This window comes from Chenopodium quinoa, unplaced genomic scaffold (assembly GCF_001683475.1).
Source record: "Chenopodium quinoa cultivar QQ74 unplaced genomic scaffold, ASM168347v1, whole genome shotgun sequence".
In the NCBI taxonomy this organism is placed as follows: Eukaryota; Viridiplantae; Streptophyta; class Magnoliopsida; order Caryophyllales; family Amaranthaceae; genus Chenopodium; species Chenopodium quinoa.
The window spans coordinates 382787-403254 of record NW_018743021.1 but is presented as its reverse complement, the minus strand read 5'-3'; the positions used below and the strand labels follow the sequence as shown (position 1 = coordinate 403254).

The 20468-nt window shown below is 35.8% G+C and overlaps 2 protein-coding genes and 1 pseudogene across 3 annotated transcripts; 2 read left to right on the top strand and 1 right to left on the bottom strand.

Annotated features, from left to right (window-relative positions):
* The first annotated feature begins 576 nt into the window (after positions 1-576).
* Positions 577-6834, top strand: LOC110730108 (cellulose synthase-like protein D3). 2 transcript variants are annotated; one of them, XM_021909882.1, is made up of 4 exons: positions 577-1229; positions 1710-2514; positions 3231-4038; positions 4690-6834. In XM_021909882.1, the coding sequence occupies exons 2-4, from the start codon at positions 1718-1720 to the stop codon at positions 6448-6450; spliced, it is 3366 nt and encodes a 1121-aa protein (XP_021765574.1). In that variant the 5' UTR covers positions 577-1229; positions 1710-1717; the 3' UTR covers positions 6451-6834. The 2 variants fall into 2 exon arrangements, with proteins under 2 accessions (XP_021765574.1, XP_021765573.1); XM_021909881.1 differs by lacking the exon at positions 577-1229 and having other exon boundaries at positions 1276-2514.
* A 493-nt stretch (positions 6835-7327) lies between these two features.
* On the bottom strand, positions 7328-11630 carry LOC110730109 (annotated as a pseudogene).
* A 568-nt stretch (positions 11631-12198) lies between these two features.
* Positions 12199-16650, top strand: LOC110730105 (ribose-phosphate pyrophosphokinase 2, chloroplastic-like). The gene is made up of 8 exons (XM_021909879.1): positions 12199-12529; positions 13273-13452; positions 13560-13808; positions 14073-14216; positions 14316-14483; positions 14853-14922; positions 15793-15874; positions 16266-16650. Exons 1-8 carry the CDS (start codon positions 12413-12415, stop codon positions 16444-16446), a joined length of 1191 nt encoding a protein of 396 aa, XP_021765571.1. The 5' UTR covers positions 12199-12412; the 3' UTR covers positions 16447-16650.
* The last annotated feature ends 3818 nt before the right edge of the window (positions 16651-20468 follow it).

Here is a 20468-nt window from a genome sequence, read left to right as displayed (position 1 = left end):
AATGAACAATGTCAAAATTAGTGTAGTATAAACGTATTGCATCATTCAGGAATACTTTATCAAGTAAATCGCATCATTCAAGAATACTTTGTCTTTGTAAAAAAAAAAGGAATACTTTGTCAAGTAAATTGGTAAAGAAAGGAAAAATCTATAATTTTAGAAATATTTATTAGCTAGTGTATCATTTAATAGAATTACTTCATCACGAATACTTTGTTGGGTAAATTACTTTATTTCAATACATCTTGTTGCCAATATATTTGACAAGATAATTGAAATTTGTCAATTCGTATTCAAGATCTCAAAACTTAACATCTTAAAAAAATCTCAAATCCAAGGAAAAACAATTCAAACCCCGAAATTAAGAAAGTTGACCTAGTTGCTTGCAAAACTAATAAGAGTAAGAAAGCGTATTGAACATGTAACTTTCAAACTCATAATCGAAATTATAAACCAACTCAACCAAAATCTACTTCAAGCCCAACATATTAATCCGAACATGACCAAACTAATCTGTTTAAAGTATTTAACATATGTCTTAAAACTTCGAAAAATGTCCTAAAAATCTAAAATCATAATTTGACTCCATTGTTCACATTTTTGGATATCCAAATAATATTGCAATTAAAGGGGGAGGATGTCCAAATTACAGCCGCGTTGAAGCCGTAAATTCCTTTTCTTTCAATTTCTTCCCCACACCTTTTCTCAGCCGTCTTTTCTTGCTTACTTCCTCTTCACCCAACTCAATCACAAATTTCTTAATCAAACCTTTTTACTTATTTTAATCAATCACCCACAAATTATTTTTATAAATCATTCGTTTATTTTGTATAAAGATCGAAACTTTTAGTCAAATCAAAACAGAGTATTTTATATATATTAAAGATCTGGCTAGTTTATAGAAGTGGGATACTGGGATAGTACTTGGTCTCATGTTTTAATTAGTTGGGACTAAGTCTAATTTCAAGTTAATTGTAATTAAGATTTCTTAATTTACTTGAATTTGAAGTAGTTGAAGACATTTGGGGTGCATGTCATGCAATTGAAAGCAACTAATTTGGGGGGTTTGAAGATTTCAGAGAGAAGAAGACACGCTTTCTAGAAGATTAAAACTATATTATATACAATTTAATTTGTTGGAATATATAATTTCTGGGTTTTTTTTATATAATTAACAAAGGTTGCACCATAGTTGATCAGTCGTGGAGTTCAACCTTTGCAGTTTACAGGTAATTATTTTCTCTCTCCTAATTTTAATGGGTTTTGGGTTATTGACTGTTGCACGTTTTTGAGTTTATTGGGTGTTAGGTGGGGCCTGCTTTGTTTAATTGCATAATATTTAGAATCATCTCAGGTAATGGGCAACATGTCTGAGTGTATAGAGTAGAAATTTGTAATGTGATGATTGATAAATTATTCTGTTTTTGGTATCATATATTATATGGTTTGATGTTTGTATAATATATGGTTGTGTTTCTTTGCTAGTTTATGAAAAAAAGAATAGCAATTGGGAGGGTTAGTGGGTGATTTTAATTGAGATTGTTTTTATGATGGTTTCAATGGTGTTAGATTGTTGAGATTGTTAGAATTTGATTGAAATATTTGGTAATTGGCATTGTTTGGGGTGGAAGGGGGTGAGAGTTGAGATAGTTAGAAGATGTTTAAACCAAGTAGATCCAATTTGTCTGATTCATCTGATCTTCCTCCAGCGAGACCGATGCGTCAACCTCAGGTAACGTTTGCTAGGCGGACCGCTTCAGGCCGCTATGTGCATGATAATCTATCAAGAGATGATCTTGATAGTGAGCTTGGGAGTGTGGAGTTTATGAATTACACAGTTACTATACCTCCTACTCCTGATAATAATCCCATGGACCCTACTATCTCTCAAAGGGTGGAGGAGCAATATGTGTCGAATTCTCTATTTACGGGTGGTTTCAATAGTGCTACTCGTGCACATTTGATGGATAAGGTGACGGAGTCAGAGATAAGCCATCCTCAAATGGCAGGGGCTAAAGGGTCTTCTTGTCAAGTCCATGGTTGTGATGGGAAGGTGATGAGTGATGAAAGAGGTGCTGATATACTTCCGTGTGAATGTGACTTTAAGATCTGCCGGGATTGTTACATTGATGCTGTTAAGGGAGGTGATGCAATGTGCCCTGGGTGCAAAGAGGCTTACAAGCATACCGATTTGGATGAGAAGGCGGTGGATTCTGCTGGACGCCCTTTACCATTGCCACCCTCAAAGCAAGACAGACGGATGTCTTTGATGAAATCTACTAAGTCGGGGTATATGAGGAGCCAGACTGGTGGAGCAGAGTTTGATCATAACAGGTGGTTGTTTGAGACTAAGGGTACCTATGGTTATGGCAATGCTATCTGGCCGAAGGAAGGGGGATATGGAGATGGTGATGGTGATGGTGAGGGTCATGAGCCACTCGAGTTGCTTAACAAACCGTGGAGACCTCTTACTCGAAAGTTGAAGATACCAGCAGCAGTCATCAGCCCATATAGGTATGTAATATTTCTGCAAAGATGGTTTTCTTTTCTCTCTTGCTTTTTTTTTTTTTTTTTTTTTTTTTTTTGTTTTTTTGTTTTTTTGTGTGTGTGTGTGTGTGTGGTGTTGGTGTTTAAATTATCCATGTCTGCAAATTTTGAATTAATTTTATACTATGATATTTTTCAAGTATGCAGTTGATTAAACCTTGTTTTGTGCCTTGAATTGTTGTGTAAGAGCAAATGTTGAATTGCTGCTGCATGATTACTAAATTTCAATCAGATAATGGAAATTTCCTCTGCCTTTTTAGCAAGTTGACATTCAGATGATGTGGTTTAGCCTTAATTTGAGATGTTCAAAAACCGGTCAAGACAAATAGCACAAGCTGACACTTTGTGAGGTTTATTATAAAAACACAAATAATTTGTAATAACTCATAAGAATATGTGTCGAATATGATAGTAACTAAAAACTCTGATTTATTATACCATTAGTAATTAAGTATAGGAGTAGATGGTTTGCTATTTCACTAGTATTGACTCTATTGTGTAATGATGATATGTTTTGCACTGAGTTACTGAATTTGGTACTCAAATTATAAGTTTAGTCTGGTTTTCTGGTAATGTGTTATTATTTGCTTCAACATCAGTGCAACCAGCTTATGCATTTTTATTTTTGAGACAACGTTGATCATAAGATGGTTTTTGTGTTCTAATTAGCAAACCCTTTTCAGGCTTCTGGTGTTCATCAGATTGGTTGTTCTTGCATTGTTTCTCGCGTGGAGGGTAAAGAACCCTAACAATGATGCCTTGTGGCTGTGGGGCTTGTCTGTGGTTTGTGAAATCTGGTTTGCATTCTCTTGGGTCCTTGATCAACTCCCTAAGCTTAACCCAGTTAATCGTGTTACTGACCTTGATGTTTTGAAAGAGAAGTTTGAATTGCCCGGCCCCAACAATCCTACTGGAAAATCTGATCTTCCAGGTGTTGATATATTTGTTTCTACTGCTGATCCTGAAAAGGAACCCCCTCTTGTTACTGCAAATACGATTCTGTCTATTCTTGCGGCTGACTACCCAGTAGAGAAGCTTGCTTGCTATGTCTCTGACGATGGAGGTGCCCTTCTAACCTTTGAGGCAATGGCTGAAGCAGCTAGTTTTGCTAACTTGTGGATTCCATTTTGTCGGAAACATAATATTGAGCCAAGGAACCCTGATTCTTACTTCAGTCTGAAAAGAGATCCTTACAAGAACAAGGTCAAAGTAGATTTTGTCAAGGATCGCCGTCGTGTTAAGCGTGAGTATGATGAATTCAAGGTTCGTGTCAACGGTCTTCCTGATTCAATTCGACGACGTTCTGATGCTTACAATGCCCGAGAAGAAATTAAGGCTTTGAAGATGCAGAGAGAACAAGCAGGAGATCAACCGTTGGAACCTATAAAAATTCAAAAAGCTACTTGGATGGCTGATGGAACCCACTGGCCTGGTACTTGGCTGAATTCTGCACCTGATCACTCAAAGGGTGATCATGCTGGAATCATACAGGTACTGGATTTTGGTTTTGCATCTTTCATTTTCAACTTTTCCATTTACTTTAAAAATTGTTGTTATTGGAAGAACACTGTCACAATGAGTGGTGTTCGCTATAATATTGCTCTCCTATACAAGAACTACCACCACCACCCATTGTGACAGTGTTCTTCCTGGGCGGGGTTTAGGAACTGTCGGTTGTAGACATCCTCAACCGCATGTTTAGAAGGCTGTTTCTTCCTTGCACTCACACCCCTTTCCTGTTTAAAGAAAAATAATCCTTCACCTTTCGCATGAGAACTTTATATAATAGGCCACATGTATATATTAGGCCATGTCAAAATGATAGACCGATTTCTTGTTTAAATTTGTATTTTGACTTTCCATAGTACCCATAATGGCACCTTAAGTTTTAACTAAGAAGTTGAAAGAAAAGCAACTACTGCATGGTAGCTATTTAAATTCCTATATAATGAAGGAACATTATGGGGTTATACCTTATTTTCATAAGAATGACTTCCAACCAAATGAGACCTTTTTATTTAGAGATAGAGGGAGTAGTAAGCTTGTTCTCATTGGATTTGTACTCGAAAGTTCTTTGACTTCATTTTTGCATTGCCCTGCAGTTTTCGAGTCATAGACTGATTTTTCATTTTTATGTTACAGGTTATGTTGAAGCCTCCAAGTGATGAACCTCTTCAAGGATCAGTTGGTGATGATATTCCTTTTGACTATAGTGAAGTTGATATTCGACTTCCGATGCTGGTTTATGTTTCACGAGAAAAACGTCCAGGTTATGACCACAACAAGAAGGCTGGGGCTATGAATGCACTTGTTCGTGCCTCGGCAATCATGTCAAATGGACCTTTCATTCTTAATTTAGATTGTGATCACTATATCTACAACTCTGAAGCCATTAGAGAAGGTATGTGCTTCATGATGGATCGTGGTGGGGATCGTATTTGTTACGTCCAGTTCCCTCAGAGGTTTGAAGGCATTGACCCTTCTGATCGTTATGCCAACCACAACACTGTTTTCTTTGACATCAACATGCGTGCTCTTGACGGGCTTCAGGGCCCAGTTTATGTCGGAACTGGTTGCCTTTTCCGCAGGATTGCCCTGTATGGTTTTGATCCACCTAGAGCCAAGGAGCATGGTGGCTTTTGTGACTGCTGCTTTGGTCGCAAGAAGAAGAAGCGTGTTGCAATTGATGCTTCATCTGAAGAGAATCGAGCTCTAAGAATGGGAGATGATGACGAAGAAATGGACGTCTCTTTGTTTCCCAAAAGATTTGGCAACTCAAGCTTTCTTGTTGATTCAATTCCAGTGGCAGAGTTCCAAGGCCGCCCACTCGCTGATCACCCATCTATCAGGAATGGCAGACCACCAGGTGCTCTAACCATCCCTCGGGACCTTTTGGACGCTTCTACAGTTGCTGAGGCCATAAGCGTCGTATCTTGTTGGTATGAAGATAAGACCGAATGGGGTGGTCGTATTGGTTGGATTTATGGATCTGTGACGGAAGATGTGGTCACAGGGTACAGAATGCACAATAGAGGTTGGAGATCAATCTATTGTGTTACCAAGAGGGATGCTTTCCGTGGTACTGCACCCATCAATCTTACAGATCGACTTCACCAAGTCCTTCGATGGGCCACAGGCTCAGTCGAGATTTTCTTCTCTAGAAACAACGCCTTCTTAGCCAGCCCCCGCATGAAGGTTCTCCAGAGAATTGCTTACCTTAATGTTGGTATCTACCCATTCACCTCAATTTTCTTGATTGTCTACTGCTTCCTTCCTGCACTATCCCTATTTTCCGGTCAATTCATTGTCCAAACCCTGAGCATAACCTTTCTCATATACCTCCTTGTTATATCCTTATCTCTCTGCCTGCTTGCACTTCTGGAGATCAAGTGGTCAGGCATCAACCTCGAAGAATGGTGGAGGAATGAACAATTTTGGCTCATTGGAGGCACAAGTGCACATCTTGCTGCTGTGCTTCAGGGTCTGCTGAAGGTTGTTGCTGGTATCGAAATTTCTTTCACTTTGACATCAAAATCAGCTGGAGACGACCTCGATGATGAATATGCTGACTTGTACATTGTCAAGTGGACTTCTCTGATGATTCCTCCTCTTGTTATCATTATGATTAATTTGGTCGCTATTGCGGTTGGTTTTAGTCGTACTATCTACAGTACCATCCCACAGTGGAGCAAGCTGCTAGGAGGGGTGTTCTTTAGTTTCTGGGTGTTGGCTCATCTCTATCCTTTTGCCAAGGGGCTCATGGGAAGAAGAGGAAGAACACCCACCATCGTTTTCGTCTGGGCAGGTCTTATTTCCATCACAATTTCCCTCCTATGGGTTGCAATCAAACCCCCGGGTGGTGCTCAGAACGCCGACATTGGTGGGGGTTTTACTTTCCCTTAAACTTGACTACTAAACTTCTTTTGTTTATGGCATATACTGAAACTGTTAACCTTCGAAAAAAACCTTTTATTTCCTCCGGCGATTCAAGAGTATTGCTTGGAATCCCATGAAATATACAGGGAAAATCAGATGGGGATGTGGATTTTTCTGGGAATGATTTTTCAATTCCCTTGGAAACTTTCTGTTTGATTTGGATGTTTATACTTTATACATGCGGGGAAAATTGAACAGGCAACCATACATTTACTGCACCCTTTACATTCTTTTGTAATTTATATTTTAGAGACAAAATAGCTGAAAATCATCTGTAACATGATTCAAATCATGTAACATGTAATCATCACATTTGATTTATTTTCTATGAGCAATCAATTTTGTTATGTATCTTGTTCTTAGCTTTCATACAGTATTTGTTGTTTAAATGATATCGCCAAATAAAAAAAAAAAAAAAAAAAAAAGATTAAAAAAAAAATTCTATAAAACCTTTCATATTAGGCCACAGTCGATTTAGGGCCGTTTTTAAGTTTTTATGTAAGAATTCTAATATACATTGGGCGTATCTGGGCAAAATTAATTTTAAGCTTGCAAAATCTTAAATATGACCTATTATTTTGGAACGCGTTTAGCGTAAGATTGTTGTTGGCTTTTGGATCAAAGACTATTTGCTCTGACCGACTGACCCCAAGGAGTAAGAAAATAAAAATATTTTGAGAGATTTTGAGCTAGCCACGATTTTGATAATCAAAATGGAGAGATGCAGATTATATTAATAGACAGCAATCACAGTATGTATGCCAAAATGAAAATTCTAAGGTGATCATCACTCAAAATTGCAAATTAATGTATGTTACATTCTGACATCAAAATGAACAAAATATGACAGGCTGAAAGTAATATTGTCTATAAATATAGGTTGGTAATGATGATACATGCCTGAAGCCCAGGTACACTACATCAACAAATTATAGGGGCTGCAATATCTTTTCAGTGTTGGATGCAACAAACCAAGGAGCTTGAGGCAAGCATTGAAAATTTATTTCATCAACTCACCTTTATTCATCATCATACTCGTCATACTCATCATCTGTTCCTCTAGCTGACGAAAACCTCAATATGTGGCGGCCATCTGGTAGCCTCTCTAAAAAATTCCCATCCTCTTTAGGCTCTTCTTTACGCATCCAAGATTCTGGGACTTGCAACTCATTCCATTTCGTAATGCTTCGAGTTCCAATATTAGGATGGATAAAAGTTGTTTCTCCCAAAACCGGCTCCTGTAATGCCTCTGAACTTAAATTCACCATTGCCTTACACACTAACCTGTATGTCACTGCCAAAGGTATTCCACTCGTCATGAGATACAAGGTAAGGGATTGCAATGAAGAAGAATCAGCCAAGGATGCCGAAAAGCCAGGGAAACAGTTGAAATAGAATGGACCCTGAAATAGATTACATTCAGCAAGTGCTAACAAAGAGTTTTCTCAGTTAAGGTGCCTAGCATCTCTAAGGCACACTACCACTGGAGCTCCTATCCCGTCTCTCAGTAGAGGCTTGATAGCTATTTGGACAAGACCCAAGTGCAAAAATTTATGTTTCAGGGTGATGATTTTTTCATAATCGGTTACAGCATAGCTTGGAAAAATCCTAAACATACGTTTCTTGTAAACTTGATCAATGGGGATTTTCGGAAATTTCCAACCATCAAGGTTCCTTTTGAACCGGGAGCTGCCTTCACCTTCATTGGCAAGATTACTAGCCATTGATCTGACCTGAAATTTAATGACACAAAAGATTTATACTATACCCAGTAACACAGAAATATACAGAAACAATACCTAACAAACTGAAGTTTATTAATCCGTACGAATTTCAGAAATTACCAATTTGCGCGTACTGCTTGGCAAGAAAGAGAACAATTTTTGAAGGGCTGAATAATCAATCAAACAGAAGCTTCTGCATAAACATTTATAATTGGAAAAATAATTTTTAATGTTTCACCAAATACAAAATATTTTAGTGCAAAGATGCTTCTAATTATTGTCCTTGACATTGCTTAACTAGTTATCTTTCAGAAAATCAAGACGTTTGATCTTTCTTTCCCTGCCAATGTAATTATGTCGTAAAGTCATTGTCTTGGGTCTTCCTTAAGTCTACCCCCTTTGTTATCTTAGACCATGAAGGAGGTAGACTTTCTCAATCATTTGTACATCACTCTACTAAATGCCAGAGAACAGAAAACAGTACTCTACTAGATGACACTGAGGTCGCATTTTTTTAAGAGAGATTCTTCAAGAAGAGTCTAACTTTCCCCAGGAGCATTAAATAAATAAGTTGACACAACAAACCCTTTCTATTCCATGAGAAGACACCTTTCAAGATAACTGAAATGAGAATAATTAAAATATAACTAACTTCATACTTGAATTTCGTCCCTATCTATATTTAGAAGGGTGGTTAGTAGCAGGGTAGAAGAGGAGCTAAAACTAAGAATAAGCTTTTTTTTTGTACAGTTACTCAGTCAGTTCTTAAGCTTTATATCTACTTTTGAGTTTTGACCACGTTATTTTTCCCATAGCATTACACAGACTGAAAACGTTTGTCTCTTAACTCCACCTCCTGCAACCAGTTTCCATTACTCTGTTTATGCTGTAGCCTACACTCACAAAAAGCAGCAGCAGTTCTACATCTCATATTTGTGGATGTCTTGATGGTTCACACTTCACACACCATTCTTAGTCTAGTAGCGTGCTCTAATAAAACTAAACTATAAATACGATATACCCAAACTAGCTAAAATACAGGCTATACAGCTTGCTCACAATAATCCAAACTATGACAAAACTAAGCTCATGCTTTAGTGAACATCAATAAAAAGAAGCAACAATAATAAAGTAGAAAACAGACTAAAATTCTAAAGAAAATTACGTTTAAAGTAGGTGATCAGTAAATGTATGTGCAAAATATCAGTTTAACAGCAAAAATCCAGTAAACTCACCAATTTGATCCAAGCAACAAACGAATCAAGCTTTAAGACTTCGATCATGAGAGAGCATTTGTGTAGTTCCACACTGATTTGGAGGCCCTGTCACCTCTTTCTGACTCCCCTATGATAGGAGCTCGTTATCCATCTCCATCTTGTTCCAACAATTAATTTCCATCTTGGCCTATTCATGTGGCATGACAGGAAAATCATCTATCATCTTCTTTTGCTAGAGATAGCACATTGTAGACTGCGTTTGATGGTTTCAGACCTAAGCTCAACATCTCTTCACCTAGAAATTCAGCTTCTTTTAATTTCCTGTCTTTACACAGGGCGTGTATAGTTGAACAGTAGCTAGCAACATTTGGAATCATCCCCTTCTCCCTCATGTCTCTCAGTGACCGCAGTGCCCTGTAAGAACTCCCCTCTCGGCAGTAACCATTAATCATCATATTATAAATCACATCACTTGGATGTAAATGCATCATCTCCATAGAATTGAACAACTTCGATGCTTCTAACATCCTATCCTTGCTACACCATCCATTTATCAAGGCACCAATAGTGTAAACATCTGCTGCCATTCCGAGCTTCTCCATTGAATAATACATCGCCAATGCCTTCTCCATATCACCAGAACGAACAATTGCATCGATTAGAATTGTGTATGTCACTTTAGATGGGGTGATACCTCGCTCCCCCATCTCCCTGACTAAATTGGTAGCCCTTTTAAAATTTCCAGATTTTGAGAAACCTGAAATAAGAGTATTATACGTCACCAGAGTTGGCAGTTGACCATCCAACTTCATTTGTCCAAATAAACTCAGAGCCTTGCTCAACTTCCCAATGTTACAAAATCCATCAATTAGGGTATTATAGGTGATCAAATTTGGACTCAAGCCATAGTTTTTCATCTTTGTAACCAAATTCTCAGCCTCCCACGGGTTCTTCTCCTTGCACAGCCCACTGATCTATATATTGTAAGTCACAATGTTGCACGCCAAGCCTCTCTCAACCATTTCATCAAACAACAAGAAGGCTCTACCTAACAATCCGTCTTTACAATGCTCATTCATCATGCTATTGTAGGTATAAATATTAGGTAAAATTCCACAATCCTTCATCTTCTCATAGAGTTGAAACCCTTCTTTCTTCAGCCCTTTTTTGAATAACCCATTCATCAAAACAGTGTAAGTATGCTGATTAGCAACCAATCCCAATTCCTCCATCTTGTTAAACAAATCCTTTGCTTTAGCAATATCACTATTTTTACAACACCCATCAATCAAAGTGGTATAAATAACAACATTTGGAGACATTCCCACATCATCCAATCCATCCAACACATTAAAAGCCCTTTCCAAATCATTTCCTTGACAAAAACCCTTAATCATAATCCCAAAACTATACACATCCAATTCAACTTTACCCTTAAATTCATTAAAAACCCACCAACCCTTTTCAAGATGGTTGCTTTCTAATAGAAGAATCAACAATGAATTAAACAAATTCAACCTCGGTACTGAACCGTGATTAATCATCTCAATGAAGGACTTCAAAGCCTCTTCAGGCAATTTAGCTTCAACATATGCATTAAAGATGATTTCTTGGAGATGAACACAAATGGGGTGTGAAATTGGGTAATTCTTGGTGAAACTCTGAACAATTGACGCAGCATTCAAAGGTGAAGATGATTTAATTCTACCAGAAAGCAGTTGAAGGGTAAAAAACTGGGCTTGGGGCATAAATTTGAAGCTAATTAGGAAACTCAGAATCAAATCAATGGAATCATGGGTGTGCTCCATTTCATGTAAAACTGAAGATTTTAACAGAAAAAAAGCTTTTACAGGAGGGGTTTTCACCAATTTTTGCATCAATATTAGACATTGGCTTCTTGTTGTTGAAATTTTATGCATTTTAGCTCAAATTTGAAGAATTAACTTAACAACCCAGCAACAATTTCAACAAATTGATGATAATAATAATAACCCATTAAAGAAAAACATTCAAAATTACTAAATTCAATTCAAACCCAAAAAAAATTGAGCTTATAAACAAGAAATCAAAGGAGTTAACTGGAATACCTTCTGTTTGGAGGAGAGAGACTGCAAATTCAAGGCTAAGGCAAAACTGTGAACTCTCATGCTCAAGTATTAACGGGCCATTAAACGGGCTTATGGGTAAAGGTCGGCTTGAAAGCCAAAATATTTTTATCAGACGACCAAGTCCAAAAGGCCAAGTATCTATCAATCACTTGGTGAAACGGTCTTACTGGCTAAGATTTCGGCCCAAGAGTCCAAGACCCATCGGCTTAAAAATTCCAATGCAAAGATTTGATTTTATATGACAATAATTTTCATTTATTGGTAAAATAATGATTATTTTATATAAATGTAAAGATTAAATTTATATCAATTTTAATTTTACTAACATTGCATGGTTCAATTTATTCATAATATAATGGATAAAATATTATATTTACAATTTATTTATATTTAATAAATTTATTATAATTTACCGTAAAAAAATTTACATTACGAGCCTATCTGACGTTAAAGAAGCACATAATTTCATTAATTCAACTCAAGCTCCGCCAAGGTTCATAGTCATACGGAGTAGTTCAAAGGGGAACACGTTCCTTTTCTAAAAAATGATAATATTTGACCCTTTTTTCTAAAAAATGATCTTTGACATCAAAAGTATTGGATGAGATATTTGAAATATTATCGTAAATTTTAACAATGTTGTCTCTTCATCTAGATAGAATTAATTCCATAAACCGATTATTTTTTTCTCAAGATCCACACCAAGATCTCATATGATCGTTTCAATAGATGAGTTACACCAACATATCCTCAATCGAAAAAAAATTAGTTAAGTGGTCAAATAAAATATACGGCGTAATCACCCAACCCTGGTCCGGTGTCAAGTCCTAGAAAAGCAAAGTTATAACACCAGAAAAGAAATACACATTACACATACACAATGGCGTCAATGGCTCTTCGGTGTTTGTCATCTTCGTCTTCTTCTACTTCCTTTTGCCCTACTTTTGCCCCTCCTCCTCGCTCGCTGCCTTGTCGCATCTCACTCCCTTTTACCGTTGTAAGTCTTTATTTTTTTTTTTTGTTGCGATTTATATGAATGTATCAATTCTGAAATCCAGAACTTTGGTTGCATATCTGATTTCTGATGATTTTTTCCGGTGTCAATTTGGTGTAATGCATGGTATTTTTTTATATTTTTTTGAAGAATGTTATAATTCAACTTTATAATTTTGTGCGACTAAATTGATGATTAATTTCATCACTTATAAAATATGCAGTTATGGAAGCCGATTGAATTATGTTTTTGTAATGTCTTTTATTTTTTTTAAAAAAAATTCTTTATATTTTAAGTCTTTAATTAATTATTGAATTTTAATTTTTACTGCCCTTATTTATTTCGGAGTTAATAGTGACATATACTGTAGTTTTTTTAACTATTTGAAAAAAAAATGTCACTTTTCATAATTTGGTACTCACTCTGTTTTCTTTTATTTGTATACGGCATATTTATCGAGATGTAACTTTAATCATTAATATCTTTAATTGTTAATTAGTTAAATCAAAGTGATTGTTAGGGTATGTTCATATTTACTGAGCTGAATTGAACTATTATGGGCTGAACTAAACTGAAATTAAGTAAATAGTAATGCATTAAAAAAAATGGAGGGAGTATCTGTTTGAAACTAGTTTTAGTTACCAAATATCGGTTATATGAGATTGAGTGGTGTGTAGTGTAGGGCTCGAATCAAGTTTCTTATGATTTGGTTTTGTGATATGTTGTAATTTGTAACACTCTTGTAGAAATGTAATGGTTCAGAGCCGTTGGAGACAGTTAATGGACGACCATCTCTCCCTTTCCCAATCCTCGACGAGCATTCTCAGCCAAAGTTGATGCACTCGAGACGTTTAGAGAATTCTGTAAATACGAGTGATACAAGGCTGAAACTGTTTTCAGGGACAGCAAATCTTGCTCTGGCTAAGGTCAGTTCGTAGTTTATATCATTGTGTTTGGCTGAAACAATGTTAATGTTGGTGTCTATAATCCCAATATTTGATTTGTCAATTTTTTTGATGGTTGTTGTGTTCAGGAAGTTGCTTGGTACATGGGTATAGAGCTGGGAAAAGTGAAGATAAGTCGCTTTGCAGATGGCGAGATTAATGTGCAGCTGAAAGAGAGTGTGAGAGGGTGTGATGTATTTATCATTCAACCCACAAGCCCTCCGGTAAATGAAAATCTAATGGAGCTTTTTTTAATGATAGATGCTTGTCGTAGAGCATCAGCCAAAACTATCACTGCAGTCATTCCATATTTTGGATATGCCAGAGCAGATAGGAAGGCAAGTAATTCTTGATTTTCCTATTTTGTCTTTTAGTATTTGTAAGTTGGAGTTACTAGTGTCAAATTATTATTTACTTGACTTAGGGCTTGTTCTCATTGACCGAACTCAGCTGAACTGAACTGAACTGAACTGTAGAGCTGAAAACGTATGAGAATAGATTACTATATGTGTCATTATGTTTATGTCACATCTATTGAGGTTCTTACCTCATAATTTGTGATTTTGAAAACCATATCGTCTGAATCTACTTGTTTATTTCAGACTCAGGGTCGTGAATCCCTTGCTGCCAAACTAGTTGCAAATCAAATTACAGCGGCAGGTGCTACAAGGGTGCTGGCATGTGATCTCCATTCTGGGCAATCAATGGGTTACTTTGATATTCCTATAGATCATTTATACTGTCAGGTAACGATTGATGGTTTTGAATACATGCACTGATGAATGTTGGTGACATCTAGAGATGATCATTTGCAACTTCTGATGCTTTCATTATTATACATGCAGCCTGTGATACTTGATTATCTAGCAAGAAAGGGTATTGCTTCAAGTGACTTGGTTGTAGTTTCCCCCGATGTTGGAGGAGTTGCAAGGGCCCGTGCTTTTGCCAAAAAGCTGTCTGATGCACCTTTAGCCATTGTGGATAAAAGACGGCATGCTCACAATGTAGCTGAGGTGATTTTCTCAAAAATAGTTTGTTAGGAATTTGAATAATCTGGCATATCAGTAAAGGAATTTGAGTTATCCTTTTGTTATTGCCAAGTACGTGCTTAATATTCTTTCTGTTAAGGGCAAACACTATTATTCCAAGGCTTTAGATGATTGAATCATCTTCAAATATAAGAATCTGTGCTTCCTTCACGGGCTTAATCCAATACATGCTATTAAAAAATATGATCGAAGTCATACTTGGTTCATCCTTATGCATATCACAATCTGCTTGTTATTATAATTTTTATTTGTCTTTTAATAATGTTTATCTTGTTTGGTATTCATTAAGGTAAAGTAACTTACGGCGCTTAAACCTGAATTTTTGTGGTGCAGGTGATGAATCTTATTGGTGATGTGAAAGGAAAAGTTGCTGTTATGTTGGATGACATGATAGACACTGCTGGTAAGTTGTTTTGTAAAACGATACATATAGCTATCTACATGGTTTTATTCATGGCTGGAAGTAGTATACATGATAACTTTCAGCTTTTACCGTTGTGACAAGTTTTCTTTTGCTGAGTAATAAGTTCAAGTCTTGCAAATCTTTTGACTTATTTTTTCTTGGAGCTCAGAAGAGTGCTTATAGGATTCAATGCTCATTTTTTCCTTAAATGTTTTTATATGGAGGGCTTTGTTTCCATGTCCTTTTATCATTTTATCCCCCTAATATAATACGGATTAGTAATCTATGTCTAGCCTGTTTCATTAGTAAATGTCTGCACCATTTGCCCTGCCCATGCCATGGTACAGGGGATCTGTATGAGCAATTGGACAATGCTATACAGCGGGTTAGTCTTTTGATTTTGGGTGTTTGAGCGTGCTAAATTATTTTGACATTTCTAAAAATTTGGTTGTGAGAGTATTGTGTATGTAAATAATAATGAGAACAAGCAAGTTTAGCCCCCAGTCTTAAGACTTGGGTGACATCATCATTTTGAGTCTTAAGATTTATACTTAAGACTTTTCACATTTTTCTTCAAAAATCTCAAGCAAGTCTCAAGTTGATTCTTGAAATTTCAAGACTCAACTTAAGTCTTGAGATTGGGACCCACTTCACCTACTTCATTTTTATTTTTATTATCCCTTTTTTTTTTTACACTTTTCTACATATAATATGTCAAATATTTAAGTGTTAGGGCTAAAGTGATAAATTTGTGTAAGTCTTAACAAAAATTTGATGACATCATTTTCAATGGGGACCACCAAAAATGATGTCACATCCAAGTCTTAAGACTTGGGGCTAAACTTACTCTAATGAAAAATTTGACTGTAGGTACTATTACAAAAGGTGCAGAATTGCTGCATGAAGAGGGGGCTAGAGAAGTCTATGCATGTTGCACTCATGCTGTCTTTAGGTAAGAATTTTTTATATTTAAAATTTAAGTTTCTGTTTTGTGAAGAGGTTTTAAAGTATGAGTTGTAAAAGAAACTCACAACTATTGGCTCGTCCCTGAAAAGGCCTGTTACATTAAGAAAGTTGGCTGCATACGATCACTCCTTTACCTTGCACCAAGTTGTAGCCTCTTTGGAGATCACTCCATTTTCAAGGCTTTATATTCATCAGAAAATTTGTGCCAAGAGCACTTTAAAATGTGTTTGTTCCGGTACTTGGCATCTGAGTTGCAAAATGATTACGTTCAGTGCTTTGAGAAACACTCGTGATCTTACAAGTTTGGGCCATCATATAGTAAACTACACGACCACTTAACCAGTCGCTAATCTTATTTATTGATGTTTGTTTTGCAGTCCACCAGCAATTGAGAGATTGTCCAGTGGTTGTTTCCAGGAAGTGATCGTAACAAACACAATTCCAATGGCAGTAAAGAACTTGTTCCCCCAGCTGACTGTCCTTTCGACAGCAAACCTTTTGGGGGAAACCATTTGGAGGATTCATGACGACGACTCCGTTAGTAGTATGTTTCAGTGAAATTAGCCAGTCCACCAACATTTACATAGTAGCGTATCTTATAGAGCCAAATCTTTTGTAGGTTTCTTTGGTGTCCTCGTTAGTTTCTTGCCTTCATAAACATACAAATACAGGGTTAATTTAAGCTAGTACGAGTAGTTATTATCCGATGTAGTACAAAGAGTAGCATATATTTTTAGTGTCGCTTACAGTTAAATTCAAGATTTGAGTTGAAGCCCAAGGTTTATTTCTTGTTGCATTTTGAATAATTTGTGACGCTCAGATCAATTTTATCTATTTTTCAAAAATAGAGCTAAATAAAACTTAGCAGCAAAAGATTTCTAATGGGCTTCTACAATATTCAATATTGATTACGTATGGCCTATATCTGGCCCAATGACAAGCTAACTAACTAAGCTGAAACTTGTTAAGTGATCCATCAGCCCAAATGAGGATGCCCCAGTTTCTCATGGTGAGAAACAATCTCACATGACATTTTCGTAAATACACCAAGAACTTTATTCAATTGTGGAGCCCACAATAATGAAAAAGTTGTTGATTTATTCACGAAAATATCATTATGAGAAACAAATTTGTTTCTCACCATAGAGAAACAGGGAATTTCCCCAGCCCAAATATGGCCTGATTCAATTCAAGTGATTTAGTTGCTACAAATATTTTTAATTCGAAGTTTGCTTTACATTTTAATGGAACAACCCTAATTCTAATTCCAAGGACTTTAAATTCGGTTCATCGAGGGCATTGTATTTAGAGACTGCACAAATAAAGTCTACACTAGAGCTGAGAGTTGAATCTTCCAATAATGTTTGTAAAGAAACTTACCAACACTAGAGCTGAGAGTTAAATCTTCCAATAATGTTTGTAAAGAAACTTACCAATGAGCTGAGCTTTATAACTTATACTTCCTCTGTTCTTTTTTACTTGACCTGTTTCTTTTATCACATCTCCATAACGATCAATAACTTAAATTCTCCATAAGTAAAAATTATAAAAGTTATATATTTTGATAGTTATTATTAAGACGAATCCAAAAAGATCATACATGAATATATTTTTCCTTACTTATTATTCACAAAAGACGGTCAAAGGAGGGAAGTAAGTAAGAAATCGTAACGAAAAGTTGGATATCAACAGCTTTGAATTCATACTTCCGGACCATACAAACTCAAAATCACAAGCAATCAGGTATCGGAAAGAATATTCTAATCCATCATCATTAGGGATGGCAATGGATCTGGACCCGACCCGGATCCATGGACCCAGATCCGTTTTTCACGGATCTGGGTCTTCAAATTTTGAACCCGACGGATCCGGGTCGGATCTGGGTCCTGTTAACAAAAACGGATCTGGGTCTGGGCCCTAGACCCGGATCCAGATCCGTGGACCCATTTTTTTATTTTTCCTATTAAAAAAAACTAAAATTGTTTGTTTCTTTATTAAAAATGTTGATAATGTTAGTAATGATAAAGATTAACCCTTTCAAGAGATGAATTTTGAATGCTTATATTATATACATCATCGTTGTTTTTTCATTAGCTCATATGTAACATCGTATTTTTTTATTGTTTTTAATTTTAATTCAAAATATGAGTGTATAAGTTGGTTAATTTGGGGTTGAACTTAATAACTAACAACGTAAGTTTGAAATAAAATTTTTGACCCGAAAATTACATTTTTTGCAAAAAATTAGGCAAAATATATTGGATCCGTTTTGGACCCGGATCCGTTGGACCCGACGGATCCGGATCCGGGTCTTCATTTTCTAGACCCGACAGATCCAGGTCGGATCTGGATCCTACATACAAAAACGGATCTGGATCCGGGTCCATCCGGACCCGCTCCATATCCGACCCGTTGCCATCCCTAATCATCATCTTCTTCTTCATGCTAGTAAATTATGGGTGTGTTTGGTAAAAAAGCTTTTTAGAGAGCTTTTAGCTTATTTTGTCCAATTAGATGTTTGACCAATTAAAAAAGGTAATTTGGGTGTTTGGTATATAGCTTATTACAAAAAGCTCTTTTAGAAAAAGCTCATTATAAGAGCTTTTTAAAATTAGCTTATTGTTTCTTAAATACACTAAAACAGATAACAATTAACAATTATTTACCAAACATTTTTATACAATCAGCTAATTATAACAAGCTAGTCAATTCAGCTACTATAACCAGCTAGTCAAACCAGCTAATACAATCAGCTACTAGCTAATTACCAAACAGGGCCTATATATGGCTGGAAATTTATATTAAATAGGTGTCAATGTCTATTTGTAATTTTGGACTGTAAGAGATTTTCACGTGAGTGACTTTATTTAGTCAAGATCATATTCAAGGTACGTTCGAGTACGTAATTGGTAATTATTTAAGTGAATAGAAGCATGCTAGACTTTGATTAATTAATCAAAGGTAGTATCATGATAGCTATTGTTGGAATTGTTGGTTGGATTTGTGTTGGTGAATGATTTAAGCATGGATTATTTGTGGTGAATGGATGATTGGAATTAATTATGTTGGCATGATGAATATAAACCACACTTTTATCATTGATATGATAGAGAACATGTTTAATTAAGGGTTCGTTTGACATTGCTGTGGTTTTCTTTTTTTGTTTTCTAAAAGTATATGATATGTGTCCCATAATGAATAAAAAATTATATAAACTTATTAAAATTATGATAATTTTGAAAACTGACAACAAAAAAGTGGAAACACCTTTTTCTTATTTCCTGTTTTTGGTTTTCAAAAAAACAGAAAACTGAAAAACCAAAACTGATGGCAAACAAGCCCTAAACTATATGTTTAATTGAGTTTGAAATATTAAAAGAGAATTTTATTATGGTTCATATAATTTTTATTGATGATATAAGCATGGGAATGAGCTATATATTTAAGTGTTTATGTACACTCTACACGAGGATATATATTTTGGTGGCTAAGTGCACTTAAAGGATAAGATTTATGGCGCATTAATTATGCGTTTAAGGTGTCTTTGATACCGAGATAGATTTAAAAAGGTTCAATATATATTAAAGGTTATGTTCTCACTAATTATTCAAGAATTAAATTGGTATGTTTGATTGCTCGAATGATTATAATGACTGATTATGTAATGATTTGAGAGTCATCACCAAGTCTAAAAAGAAATGTAAACAACGTAAGGGGAAAGAGCTTACACACTAAAAAGCTTCGAACATATATACATTGAGTGAACATATGGAGGGGGGGGGGAGGTTATGTGGTTTTATGCACATTGAGTATGGACGTTGTACATTCCTTTTTATTATGCGCAGCAATTCCGCCACTTACGAGTGTTTATTTTATATTGACACGGTTAGCTCCCCTTTATAAGGCAGGTTAGAGGGGAAACCCGTTTGCTGCGTTAGCAGTTTGTAATAGTTATGGTTATGTTGTATGCTTGTAAAGGTTAAAATTTTCAATAATTAATGAATTTGAGGATCATGTCCATATATTTAGTGGTCAAATAACATTAAACTTGGGGAGTACGTATTAAAAGAAAAGTAGTTTGTACTACTAGACTTTTAATAAGCACTACCTTTTCTTAATTTGGAGGGAATTGAATAGTATAATAACACGTACTTCTTGACCTTTTGCTCTCTAATTTGCATTAATTATGTTGGTTTAATTAATTGCTTAGGGTAGATGATAATATAACTACTCGCAAGTTGCAGCAAATCCGATGAATATAGAGTCAATAGACAATTACTTGAACATAGCCACTTAGTAGGTCAGTAGGTGTATCCGTGAATAGCAAATTTTGTTCACAGAAGTTTTAACTAAGCTACTTTTTTCCTTGCTTTTTGTTTAAGTAATGATGCACGAGTGCATGATAATGTGAAGAAAAAAAAAAAGACAACAATCTGTTTAAATTAGAGTAGATCAATCTTGACTCCATCTAGTTATAATCTTCCATATATATAAATATAGCTCGAATCGGATTGGTTCAACCCGATCTCAAATTTGGAGTTAGGGAAAAACTTCTCGACTTATAATCAACTATTTTTTGG

Bases quoted from the DNA above. Each gene is read 5' to 3' on its own strand.
- LOC110730108 (XM_021909881.1), top strand. From the start codon at position 1,658: ATGTTTAAACCAAGTAGATCCAATTTGTCTGATTCATCTGATCTTCCT. The intron at 2,515-3,230 runs GTATGTAATATT...AACCCTTTTCAG, and splicing joins GCAGTCATCAGCCCATATAG to GCTTCTGGTGTTCATCAGAT. The intron at 4,039-4,689 runs GTACTGGATTTT...TTTATGTTACAG, and splicing joins ATCATGCTGGAATCATACAG to GTTATGTTGAAGCCTCCAAG.
- LOC110730105 (XM_021909879.1), top strand. From the start codon at position 12,413: ATGGCGTCAATGGCTCTTCGGTGTTTGTCATCTTCGTCTTCTTCTACT. The intron at 13,453-13,559 runs GTCAGTTCGTAG...TGTTGTGTTCAG, and splicing joins CAAATCTTGCTCTGGCTAAG to GAAGTTGCTTGGTACATGGG. The intron at 14,923-15,792 runs GTAAGTTGTTTT...ATTTGACTGTAG, and splicing joins TGACATGATAGACACTGCTG to GTACTATTACAAAAGGTGCA.